We start from the raw sequence: 13,532 nt of genomic DNA on the forward strand, positions 1-13,532 counted from the left end.
ACGAGGTTGTTAAAAGTTGCCCTAGTGGGGCTTCCCTGGTGGCGCAGTGGTTGAGAATCTGCCTGCTAATGCAGGGGACACGGGTTCGAGCCCTGGGCTGAGAGGATCCCACATGCCACGGAGCAGCTAGGCCTGTGAGCCACAACTACTGAGCCAGCGCGTCCGGAGCCTGTGCTCCTCAACAAGAGAGGCCATGATAGTGAGAGGCCTGTGCTCTGCGACGAAGAGTGGCCCCTGCTTGCCACAACTAGAGAAAGCCCTCGCACAGGAACGAAGATGCAACACAGCAAAAATAAATTAATTAATTAAAAAGTTGCCCTGGTGAGAGTTGTGATCGACTCTGATGTGAGTCAAAATATTTGTCCTTAAGAAATCACAGGTTATTTTAGGGTAGGGGTCTTGTAAGTATATAGACTGTCACGAATTGTTTTAGGGTAAGGGTCTGATTAGTATCTTGAGTTTCTGGCAGGTGTTCTGGTGTTCTGTTCTTCATCAGGTCAAAAGGTCAGCTTCCATCCAGGCTGAGTCATGCAAACATCATACTTCCTTAATGGCTTCCCAGCTCCATTTTAGAGATCTCTCTTAGAAATACTGACTCCATTGTGACTTTCCTTTCACAATGATGGAGAAAACCTTTGAGTTTTGGGGTATTGGGTTTTTATATGTATTTGTCTACTGAGAAATATGCATAAAGAGGAGATATCAAAGATTGGAGAGTGGGGAGCTTTTTGTTGTCGCTTTAATTGATTGCATATTTAATATTGACACCTCTTTCTGGTAAACCTAATTATCATTTTGTAAAAGTCAAAATAAGAATAACAGTAAAAATGTTCATTGCAGCTCTATTGACAATAGTCTGGACATGGAAGCAACCCAAGTGTCCATTGACAGATGAATGGATAAAGAAGATGTGGCACATATATACAATGGAATATTACTCAGCCATGAAAAGAAACGAAATTGAGTTATTTGTAGTGAGGTGGATGGACCTAGAGTCTGTCATACAGAGTGAAGTAAGTCAGAAAGAGAAAAACAAATACCATATGCTAACACATATATATGGAATCTAAAAAACAAACCAAAAAAATGTCATGAAGAACCTAGGGGAAAGATGGGAATAAAGACACAGACATAGAGAATGGACTTGAGGACATGGAGGGGGAAGGGTAAGCTGGGACAAAGTGAGAGTGTGGCATCGACATATATATACTACCAAATGTAAAATAGATAGCTAGGGGGAAGCAGCCACATAGCACAGGAAGATCAGCTTAGAGGGGTGGGATAGGGAAGGTGGGAGGGAGATGCAAGAGCGAGGAGACATGGGGATATATGTATATGTATAGCTGATTCACTGTGTTATAAAGCAGAAACTAACACACCATTGTAAAGCAATTATACTCCAATAAAGATGTAAAAAAAAAGAATAACAGGAAAAAATGATTGAAAGTAGAAAGCCGAAGTGGCATGCATAATCTGATAAATAGGTCACTAGGCAAGAAGCCAGATTTCTGTTTTATTTTCATCTTTGGCATCAGCTTGCTGTATACTTGGGGCAAGTTTTATTTCCTGTAGGCTCTCTCAGCATCATTTTGTGTGTGCTTCATGTATGTGGGTGTGTGAAGAGGCTGCTGGGAGAACAGCAGTTTTCTTAACAGGACTGAGAAACTGTGGGTTGTTTGAGAAACCCAAAATTTCACTCTGTTTTGGGATATCGGATTCTCCACTTTTGCTGCATCTTTTGTACTCTGCTTCTCCTTGTGGTCTACTTGAGAAGGAGTGGTGACAGTGGGATTGTAGAATACCTGTGTATATTTCATAAGCAGTTCTAGGGTTTCAGAGTCCCACTTCATCCAACCTGTTCCTCTGAAGTTCACGTATTTGTGCAGACAATTACGTAGCTGGATATTTTCTAACTTGATTTTTAGCAGATAACCTCTGGGATATCTGAGTCTGTGCAGTCCCCATGGAAAACTTTAGGCTGGTGAGAAAAGACTGGCTTTCTCAAGGAGTAAAGCACCATGAAAGGTGCACATAATGAATGGAGCGTGATAATATCTCTGAAAGACAGCTTTGGGATGTCTCAGAAATGACACATTTATAGTTAAAAATTCTAACAATGCGCAAAAGTATAAAGTAAAAATTACCTCAGATTTTACCACCCAGAGATAACTACTTTCAACATTTTGGTGGCCATCCTGTGGTATCTTTTTTTTGTTTGTTTTTGTTTTTGTTTTTTTGGTTTTTGGGGGTTTTTTTTGCAGTATGCAGGCCTCTCACTGTTGTGGCCTCTCCCGTTGCGGAGCACGTCTCCGGACGTGCAGGCTCAGCAGCCATGGCTCACGGGCCCAGCCGCTCCGCGGCATGTGGGATCTTGCCGGACTGGGGCACAAACCCGTATCCCCTGCATCGGCAGGCGGACTCTCAACCACTGCGCCACCAGGGAAGCCCCCCTGTGGTATCTTTACACTGCTAGAAGGAAGCATTGAGGCTGGGAAATGCACTTGGGCCTTTGCAGATGGACACCATCAAGGTAGTGGGGTGGGGGCACATTAGACTTATAAAAGGGACTTTGTCCAGAGACGTGGAGAGTGTACATTCTCTAATCCCCCAAGTCAGAATTCATCAGTTGCTGCCCTATCTTTGGGCATCAAAAGTCTGTGAAAAGCCCTTTGTTTCTTTTTACACCAACACATGAGCTCAGCTGGCCCTGAGCAAGTAAGAGTGCTAAGCTGCCTTTGTGAGGCATTCTTTGTCTTATGCTTCTCTTTTGGGTTTCATTGTCTGAGCACAGGAAGGAGGCGGTTCTTCCACAGCTATGTCAGGCGAAGGGGGGTGTTACTTCTTTCTATCTTGGGCCTCTCTTTCTTTCCTACTTTTTTTTTTCTCCTTTCTCAGGATACTTTTTCAATAGCTTTTCCCCAGTTATCTGTTGAGCTTCCCTTCAGTGAGTAACAGGAAGATAGACCAGCAAGTGAGGCTGTCTGTGATTTGGTGGTAGGAACTCAGGGCTGGGAAGGGCCATTGTGACCTTTTTGCAGGAAGGGATATGGGAAACTTTTTGTGGTTTGGGATATCCATGTGATCACTACCCCAGAGTAGCTAAGTCTTCCCATGGCCTCTCCCAGCGAGACAGGAGGTTAACTGAGGAAGACTTACCACTTGGGTTCAGTGCCCCTTCCAGGTTGCTTCTTGTCCCCCAAGCTGTTTTGCAGGAGTTGGCCTCTTTTCAGGTGAGGAAGGGGGAGCATGAGGGGTTTGAGGTAGGTTTGCAAGTTACTTCTGTTTGCCAGAGCCCTGTGAGTACTGAGAAGAGAAAGCATGAGGCTGTTGTATGAGTCTAGTAATTGAATGGCCCCCTTTTCATTTTGCCTTCTTATCCCTACCTGCTTCAGCCCAACTCTGCAAAGAATGGCTAGTAGTGTCTCAGAGGCTCCTATCTTAATCTCTGAAGTGTGCCTGAGCTGCTTTCTTTCCTCTGGCCACCTCTGTCTAGGAGTATCTACAATATGTGGATACAGCATTTGGTGTTTATAAAGTTCTTTACAGACATTCTGTGTTTGGTCAATAGCAGTGGGAGAAAAGCCAGCCAAGCATTGTCGAGTGGTTATAGTTGTATTTAGCTGCCTTTATGTTTCCTATTGGACAAACTGGTTTTTTCCTCTAAAGAGAGGAGGACCAAGAGGATAAATGATTGCACTGTGTGCTTCTGGTGGGTCACAGTGCTTTTCTTCTGTGAGCTGTTTGGACAGGCTTATGAGGCAGGTGAGCTTCATGACTAGATGATTTAATTCTGTCTTTACTATATTTTTTAACTGCTTGACCTGAAGGCACTTGTAATTTTAAGATCTTAGAGGAATAAACAAAAAATAGGTGTTATTTTTAGGTGTTAAACATTTATTGTCTCTTTAACAAGGATGGGTTTAAAGTTGTTATCTAGTGGAGGAACTCTAGAAGGTGAAATTTAAAGTGATTCTTCTAATTTTTGAATCTTGGATATGGGAAAGTTCTCTTTATTAGTTACAGATTTGTAAATGGAGTAATTTATGCACTTGGCAAATGTGTATTGAATGAATGCATACATGGACATGTTAAAACATGCAGTTTTAATAGATTGAGAGTTTGTGGAATAGTTATATTAATCTGGATTTACTATATGGTCCCCCTGCCTCTGAGAATACAAGACATGCTGGTACAGGGATAAACAGCAGGATCGGTGGAACAGTATTTTAATATATAATAAACATACTATGCCAAGAACTTTTTAATAACAGAGCTGGAAAAATTGCTTGTCCATAGGGAAAAAAACTAAAGAAGGATTCCTACCCAATGCCATAACAAAATCAACTTGAGACGGATTAAGCAGTTAAATGTTAAAAAGAAAAATTTAAATCTTCTCGAAGAAAATATTAATAAATACCTTTTTGACCTCTGGGTAGGTAGGGACTTTGTAAACAAGAAGAAAGCACTTTCCATAAAATAAAAGATTGATAACTTTGATTTTTTTAATTAAGAAAAAGACATCTTAAAATGAAAAAATAAAAACTAGGAGAAGATATGTGTAGGACACATATAGCCTATGAAGAGTTAGCATCAGGAGGTTATAAAGAACTCCTACAAATCAGTAGGAAGATAAGCATCCCAGTAGAAAAATGGGCTAAAGACATGGAGAGGGATTGCACAAAAAAATACACATTTCTTCACTAGCAATCAGGGAAGTGTAAATAGATGTACCCACTAAAGTGGTAATATTAAGAAATCTGATGATACCAAGTTTTGGAAATATTTGGATCAGTAGGATCACTTTAGATTGTTGGTAAAAATGTAAATTGTTATAACCACTTTGGAACACAGCTAGGCCTTATAAAATTGAACATTTGCATACCTCACAACATAGCAGTTCCACTCCTAGGATATACCCAAGAGAAGATCTTGCACACGTGTCCAAGAAAACATGTATAACAATGTAAAAACAATAAACAGGAAGCACGTCACATGCCTTTTGATGGGAAATTGATGAATGAATTGTAGTATATCCACATAGTGTATTATTATACAAGAGTGAAAATGAATAATGGGTAGCTACATACAGCAAAATGGCTGAATCTTAGTAACTTAATGTTCAGTGAATAAAAATAGTACCACAAGACTGTGTGAAGAACAATAATCCTTTTATAAAATTTAAAAACAAGCAAAAATTTAAAGGCATGTACTATACATATGTGATAAATTAAAAAACAAAAGGCAAAAAGATAAACAGAATTCAGGATAGTGATTACAAGGGTGGGACTGTGTAGGTTGGGGGTTGGGATTGGGGAGGAGTACATAAGTAGATAAAAATATTGGTAATTTCTAGTTCTTGGGTTGGACTGGTTAAAAAAAAAAAAGTTCTTTAAGATTGTTCCCAGAAAGTTGTCAGTTCACATTCCCAATAACAGTATATGAGTTGTTTGTTTCCTAGTAACTTTGCCAGCATTGGACATTATAAAACTTTTAAATCTTTGCTAACCCAGGAGGTAAAAAATATTTTGTTTGCATTTCTTGGTTTATTAGTGAAATTGAACATCTTTTTATATATTTGAAGTTAATTAACCGAAACTTCTTCTGTGTTTGCCTTTTATAACTTGTTTCCATTTTTCAGCTGGGTAAATTATCTTTATCTCAATAATTTCTTTGGATGTTAACCTTTTACATGTTATGTATGACAATTATTGTTTCCCAGATTATCTTTAATTATTTTTATGGCAGTATTTACCTTTATGTTTTTTAGCCTTGTATAAAGTTTAGAAAGTCCAACTCTAAGGCATAATAGTAATCTTTTATATTTTCTTTTAATACTTTTGTGGGGGTATTTATTTTTTCACTTTTTGTTACAGAAAATGTTGAACACATGTAAGAGTAAAGAGACTAGCATCCATCATTACACAGTAATCATCAACTCATGGCCACTCTTCTTTCTATATCTTCCTCTCTTTTCCCGTTTACCCTACTGGATTATTTTGAAGCAAATCTCACACAGCCTTATTATGTCATCATATATTTAGTATGTATCTCTAAAAGGTAGAGATTCTTTTTTAAAACATAAAGTGGCTTTATTTTTTATATTTAACTCTTCAGTCTATCTCAAATTTATTTTTGAGTATGGTATTATACTTTAACATTTCTAAATGTACAGTCATTTGTCCCCCAAACATTTATTGAATAATTCATCCACAATAAATGGGTCTGTTCAAGACTGTTCTTTTCCAATAGATTATTGTTTTATATTTGTTTTTTTTTAAAAAACACTTTATTTATTTTTAGATATTTATTTATCTATTTGGCTGCACCAGGTCTTAGTTGTGGTACACAGGATCTTCGTTGAGGCATGGGGGATCTTCAGTTGCAGCATGTGGGATTTTAAGTTGCAGCATGCGAACTCTTAGTTGCGGCATGCAGGATCTAGTTCCCTAACCAGGGATTGAACCTGGGCCCCCTACATTGGGAGCGCAGAGTCTTAGCCACTGGACTACCAGGGAAGTCCCATTGTTTTATATTTGTACTAGAACCCAGCAAGGCAAGTCTCCCCTCAGAATTTTCTTGGCTATTTTTTTCTTTTATTTTTTTAGGTAAGATTCAGAATCAATTCATCATATACTCCCTTGAAAAAAATAAAAATCTTTCTGGGATTTAAAAAAAATTTACATTAAATTTACAAATAAATGTTGGGATTATTAGCATCTTTTCATTATGGGATTTTCCTATTTAGTAATACAGTATATATATATTGTGTGTGTGCATTTATTGGAGTTTTATATTCCACAGTGATAATACAATGTTAATTGACATTTATTGTATACTAACACTGTCCTAAATCCTTGACATTGTCTCATAATCCTCAAAACAAACTTATGACATAGGTAATATTATTATCCTTGCTATAACAAACACTTAAGCATTTAATAATGCTCTGCAGTGAAGGAAATGACAGTTGTCTTGGCTAGAACAGGTTCATGGTTATAAAATAAATATACAAAAATAAAAAGCTTTTCTAATTAATAGCTGCACTGCAAGAAAATTCCAACAGGGATGAGAACTATAAAATATTTAAGTTAAATTGAACAAGAAATGTGTTAAGACCTCTAAGGAGAAGAATGTATGGTTAAGAGCTTGAGGGTATGACTGAAGTCAGGCCAGCTGAGTTCAAATCCCAGCTCTACTACTTACTAGCTGTGTGACTTTGGACAAGTTACTTAACCTCTCTGTGTCAGTTATGTCTATAAAATAAAGATAGATATTGCCAGGTTATTTTTTGTTAATCCAGATTACCTGCCTCCGCAGCAGTGTATGAAAGTACTGTCTCTCTACATCCTCTCAGAAGCAATCTTAAAGCCAGAAGGAAGCACAGAAATCAAGACCAGCCATCAAATCTTACAAATCAGAAATGAGGCTCAGAAAGGGATACTGGTATGCTCAGGGTCATATAGGGAGATAGTGACAGATTCAGGTCTGGAACCTAGACTTTCTGACACACTCCTAGCATTCTTTTCACTCTTGTAAGAATTTGTGAACTCAACAAATATTCTATGAGCACTTACTATATATGAGAATTTTGTGCTAGATGATAAACATCTATGTCGTTATGTAATCCTTATCACTCTCTAAGATAAGTTGTTTTTATCACCATTTTATAGCCGAGGAAACAGAGTTATGTAAACTTTCCCAAGATCCCACAACTAGAAAGCATCAGGGGAAGACTGGAACTCAGGTCTATTCCTTCCACCCCATCTTCTTTAACCATACTTAAGTTTTGCCCATTGTAGACGTTTGCTCTTTCCTTTCTTGTTCATTATCCCCTCTAAAGCTTCTTCCTTAATACTTTGGAGTTGTTCACACTCCTCATCATGTTTTGACTGCCAGGCTAACCTCTGCTTTGTGGACATTGACAACCACTTCATTGAGCTGCCGGAGGACTTGCCTCAGTTTCCCAACAAATTGGAGTTTGTCCAGGAAGTCTCTGAGATTCTCATGGCATTTGGCATTCCCCCTGAAGGGAACCTTCACTGTAGTGAGAGTGCCTCCAAGCTGAAGAGGCTCCGGGCCTCTGAGCTCGTCTCTGACAAGAGGAATGGAAACATCGCAGGCTCCCCTTTACATTCTTACGAGTTCCTCAAGGAGAACGAAACCATCGCCCGCCTGCAGGCCTTGGTCAAGAGGACTGGGGTGAGCCTGGAGAAGGTATGATGCTGTATATGGGTCTGTGCTAAGGTGATATCCTGGTGAAATAAAGTGTGTAATGAGAAGCCAGCCAGTTCAGGGCAAGGCATATCTGTGAGTACTGAAAGGATGCTCTGTGTGGGAGACTCTGGATTTAGCTCTGGCAAACATTATCCTAGCATAAATGCTACTTGAATCTAAATCTAGGTAGTTTCTCGCTTCAACATCAAGGAGAAGCTGCTGTCATTCTCTGTAAACACTACTGCAGAGAGACTTGGAGGGATGTTGGTGGCAATCGTTGTGTTCAGACTTCTTTCAGATCCATTGCCTTGTGAATTTCACAGCATCCGAAAGCACATAGAGCAGGAATTGTTGACTTAGAGATCCTGAGTGTTTTACCTAAGATTAAATGCTTCTATGTGGCTGACTTGTGGCTAGAACCTGGTCCTCTTGGATTCTAGTCCTCTGCTCTTCCCAGGGATGTACTTAACTTTCCATTTCCTGACTTTGATGAGACTGTCCTCTTTCTGTAGTTGTTCACCCATCTCTTCACCCTCCCCATTCTCACTATTAAATTACTTTCTTAAATTACGTATAAACAAAATGGGGTAATGTAATCATTTCGTTGGGCTGTTTTTTAGTGAAGTGTGAAACATTTCATTTTCCTGATTTTCCTGGTTTGTTTAGTTAGTAGAGCAGATATTAAAAAAAGAAAAACCATGGCCAGTTAAAGAAGAGCAGAGAAATATTTAGAGAGATTTAAAAAGTTAAGAAAACCAGTAAGGAAACATTTTTAGGGAGAAAGATAGGGAAAGTGATATGGGGGAGAAAAATCAAAGAGATGAAGGGAAAACCAGAGTCTGACCTTGTTGCTTTGCATTATCATTTTCTCGCTGACTTCCCAGACTCCTTCCTTTCCCTGACCCTTGAGATAACTGGTGTCTTTTCCTCTATTGCTGAATCTCTCTCTGCCTGTAATGAGTTCCTCTCCACTTTGTTTGGGTTGCTGGGTACCTGCAAGTGGAACACCCTCATTTATCTCTTCTCCATGTCAGAATTCCTTTCTTTTTCTTTTCTTCCCATTTTTTTCTCTTTTGTTTATTTTCTCCATTTGCTGCAAAAGTAAATGACCATTGGTGGAGGCGGGGGGGAAGATGAGTTGCATTTCTTTGGGATGAAAGGAAAAGCTTGCATGTTCTCAAACTGTTTTGTTTTTGTAGCTGGAAGTACGTGAAGACCCCAGCAGCAATAAGGATCTCAAAGTTCAGTGTGATGAAGAAGAACTCAGGATTTACCAGCTAAACATTCAGATCCGGGAAGTTTTTGCAAATCGTTTCACTCAGATGTTTGCAGATTATGAGGTGTTTGTCATTCAGCCCAGCCAGGATAAGGAGTCCTGGTTTACCAACAGGGAGCAGATGCAGAACTTTGACAAAGTGAGTATAATCCCACTGTGGGGGCGGTAAGAAATGAGAACATGCCAGACTCTCTTAAAGATGTGACTGAAGATGAGTTTTTCTTTCATAATATGTGCTGGAAACAAGTTCATAGTCCTTCTGATGTTGATAAAATATAAGGTCTGCTTGCTTTAGAGCAGAGTGCTGGTTATTGCTGTCAGGTGGTTTACCTTCAATCAAAGAGCTCTCTTAGGCAAAGATGTACAGGTTGAACATCAGGATCCTGGGAACCTTGGTTGCCACAGTAGGTTACCTGAGTAAGTTAAACGGGCCAGTGTGTCAAAGTTTCAGGATCTGAAATTATATGAATTTTTTAAAAGGATGGAGAGGTTTTACTGTTTGCAATTTATAAAGACCTAGGAGCTTCAGAGAAGAGTTAACCCACTGAATCCCTTGGGTATGTAGCCTTGGTTGATTAAGGCTGATATGCCCTCTTCCCTGTTGATGACTTTTTCCTTTTGGTCCCACCAGGCATCTTTTCTGTCAGATCAGCCTGAGCCCTACCTGCCTTTCCTCTCAAGATTCTTGGAGACCCAGATGTTTGCTTCCTTCATTGACAACAAAATCATGTGTCATGACGATGATGATAAAGATCCTGTGCTCCGGGTGTTTGATTCCCGAGTAGACAAGATCAGGCTGTTGAATGTTCGGACACCTACTCTGCGCACATCCATGTACCAGAAGTGTACCACTGTGGATGAAGCAAGTGAGGCCTCCTTGTTGTTGTACTTTCTAGCCTTTTGGATTATGTCACTAACATGTCCCTGTTCCTAAACATGCCAGCTTCTTTCCCTGTCTGTTTTTGCGTAAGTTGTTCCCATTGCCTGAAATGCTTTCCCCTGTCTTTTTTGCCTGGCAGACTTCTTCTCATCCTTTAACACTGTGTCAGTTAGGAATGGGTCCTGCTGTAAGTACTAGAGAATCTAATCAGCAGTGCATGAGATAAATGGGGGTTATTTTTCTTAAATTATCAAGAAGTGCAGAATTGTTGGCTGCTCAGCTGTTCAACAGTGTAATCAGGAAATGAGAGTCTTATTTCACTCAGCTTTCCTTAGCATGTTGACTTTTATATTCATACTTGTTGCCTCTTTGTTACAAGAGGCCTTTTATGTTCACATTCAGGGCAAAGGGGAAAGTTGATGCCAGCTGTATTTTCCCTCTTACATCAGAAAGCAAAAGCTTTCCCAGAAATTCCCAACAAATTCTGTTGTCTCATAGGCCAGAACCATGACCACGCTTAAGTGCAAGGGAGGCTGTGAAAGCGAGTATTGACCTGGGTGTAATGTTACCCTGAACTGTATTGAGATTCTATTAGCAAGAAAGAAGGGGTGAGTGAGTTATGGGTAAGCAGCTTATAGAAATCCAGCTGATGTGTCTCCTCCTCTGTGAAGCCTTCTCTGATGTTCTCAGGCTGAGTTGATCCTCCGCTAAGCTCCTGTTGTGCTTTGTTCTTGCCTCCCCTTTATAATCTCTATTGTTTTGAGCCATCATTATCAGGGAGCAATTTAAGAGCAGAGACTGTATTTAATCATTGTCTTACCCCCAGTCCTCTAACATTGTGTCTAGAACATATAGATGTTAAAAGTTGTTTGCTACTTGCATTATGGAATACACCTTTTTGTTCATAGAGGCCCCGTCTAAGTCAGTTTCTCCAGAGAATAGTCTCAGCTTGAGGTGTCAGATTAGGTAGTGTGTTCTCTTCCTTGTGTGATATTCAGTGTCCTTGTTGTAGCCTTTTTGTATATTTTGTTTATTCATTTGCCAAATATAAATACCCACTACATGCCCAGTGTATGGGAAGTGCTCACCAAGTATTTACTGAATGAATGAATGTGCCAGGCATTTTTTTAGGTTTTGAAGATACAAGTGGTGACAGTTTGGACAAAATCCTGGTTTCCTCAGCGTTATGCTCGATAGCCTTCTGACTTGATCTTTCAGCTCTTGCTCCAAGCCTTTCATTAAGGTGACAGTCCTCTTGGCCAAGACTTGAGGACGTGTTGCCCATGCAAGTGGAATACTCTAACACAGTCCTCCTTGCCTCCTGGAGCATACACATCAAGTTTCAGGTCCTGAACCCTGCCTAAGGCGTTGGTCCTGGGAGAGCTTGATGGAGACTTTTTTTTACAAGATTGTGGGTTTAGAGAAACATCTCCTAAACCATCACTTTAAATCAGGACTTCCCAATCTTTTCATGTTGTGTTACACTTGAAAAATGACAATATTTATGTATTGCTTGTGGGAATAAAGGGAGGAATCTGCTTATAGCTGGAGACTGTAAAATGAGACACTCTAGTCACTTGAAGCCTTGCCCTTCTGCCCAAAGGGTTGAGGCAGTCAGTTCTCAGCCCATCTGTAATCCAGTTGTTGAACACCAAATACTGATATGAGTTACTCTGGTCTCATTTATGGCCAGGACATGAATTCTTGTGGTCCCATTAGAATGTGGAGTTTGGGATATGGAAGGAGGGTTAACTAACCCTCCTTTCTATGACTCATTTCAGAAAAATGGGTATCACAGAGACCCTCCAGGCAACTACATTCTCTGTTCCCAGGAATCATGTCCTTGGTATAGCCCTTAGGTATTTCCCTGAGATATGTACTCCAAATATGCTAGTTCAGAGTTCTTGCCACTGGCTTCAGATTTCTAGCCTAGAGGAGTAGTTCAGCTACCTCACGCCATTCCTCATGGACACCTTAGCTTCTTGAATCAGTCTGATTGGAAAATGGTAAAAATATAACTAAAGGAGTCTTTCTGGAGATTCTTTAAAATTTACATTTAGAATGGATCTTGATGGCAATTAACTCTACTCATTCACTAATTTTACAGGTAAAGATTTTCCTTTGGCCCACCATTGTATCTGGGGACCTAGAATAGTGCCTAGCACTTTTTGAGAGACTAAATAAGTTCTGATGAAGGAGAGTAAGGGTGGGAGAAAGTAAGGTAGGCCCAGAGAGAGAAGGCCACTTGACCTAGGACACTCAGCAAGGCCCAAAGGTGAGATGTTTTTATATGTATCTAGACAATACCAGGAGAATTACCAGCTTTTTTGGTTCTTACTCTGTAAAATGTTTGAGATATTATTGACATACAGTAAACTGCACACATTTAAAGTTTTGTTACATGTTATATTCACTGACATTGGGAACATACCCATTATCCTCAAAGGTTTTCTCATGCCCTTTTGTAATACCTCCATCCTGTCCTCTCTACGTTCTCTCTCCCAGTCTCCAGGCAACCACTGATATGATTTCTGTTACTATAGAGTTTGAATTGTCTAGGTTTTTATATAAATGGAATCATGCAGTATGTATTCTTTTTTTCTTTTTCTTTTTTTGGCTGTGTTGGGTCTTCATTGCTGCGCACGGGCTTTCTTTAGTTGCGGCGAGGGGGCCTACTCTTTGTTGCGGTGCACGGGCTTCTCATTGCTGTGGCTTCTCATGTTGTGGAGCACGGGCTTTAGGCATGTGGGCTTCAGTAGTTGTGGTGCGCAGGCTCAGTAGTTGTGGCTCACAGGCTCTAGAGCACAGGCTTAGTAGTTACTTCGCGGCATGTGGGATCTTCCCGGACCAGGGCTCGAACCCGTGTCCCCTGCATTGGCAGGCAGATTCTTAATGCTGCGCCACCAGGGAAGCCCCAGAATGCATTCTTTATTTTAGTCTGTCTTCTTTTACTCAGCATAATTATATTGAGATTCATTCATGTTCCTTTTATTGCTGAGTAGTATTCCACTGTATGGATATTACTACAATTTGTTTGTTTACCTGTTGGTGGGCATTAGAGCTATGAACATTTGTATGTAAGTTTTTGTATAGACATATGTTTTCTTTTCCCTTGCATAAATACCTAGGAGTAGAATGACTGTACCATATGATATTCGTATG

The 13,532-nt window shown here is 39.9% G+C and overlaps 1 protein-coding gene across 4 annotated transcripts in view; it reads left to right on the forward strand.

The window, feature by feature from the left end:
* The window catches only part of DENND5A (DENN domain containing 5A), a 112,715-nt gene that overhangs the window by 58,948 nt on the left and 40,235 nt on the right, over positions 1 to 13,532 (forward strand). For all 4 annotated transcript variants that reach the window (XM_059069146.2, XM_067038650.1, XM_067038649.1 and 1 more), the window contains 3 exons: positions 7,897 to 8,214; positions 9,414 to 9,629; positions 10,122 to 10,356. In XM_059069146.2, the coding sequence (XP_058925129.1) occupies positions 7,897 to 8,214; positions 9,414 to 9,629; positions 10,122 to 10,356 (769 nt within the window). The remainder of the gene's footprint in view (positions 1 to 7,896; positions 8,215 to 9,413; positions 9,630 to 10,121; positions 10,357 to 13,532) is intronic.

Source organism: Kogia breviceps, chromosome 7, assembly GCF_026419965.1.
Source record: "Kogia breviceps isolate mKogBre1 chromosome 7, mKogBre1 haplotype 1, whole genome shotgun sequence".
NCBI classification, from domain to species: domain Eukaryota; kingdom Metazoa; phylum Chordata; class Mammalia; order Artiodactyla; family Physeteridae; genus Kogia; species Kogia breviceps.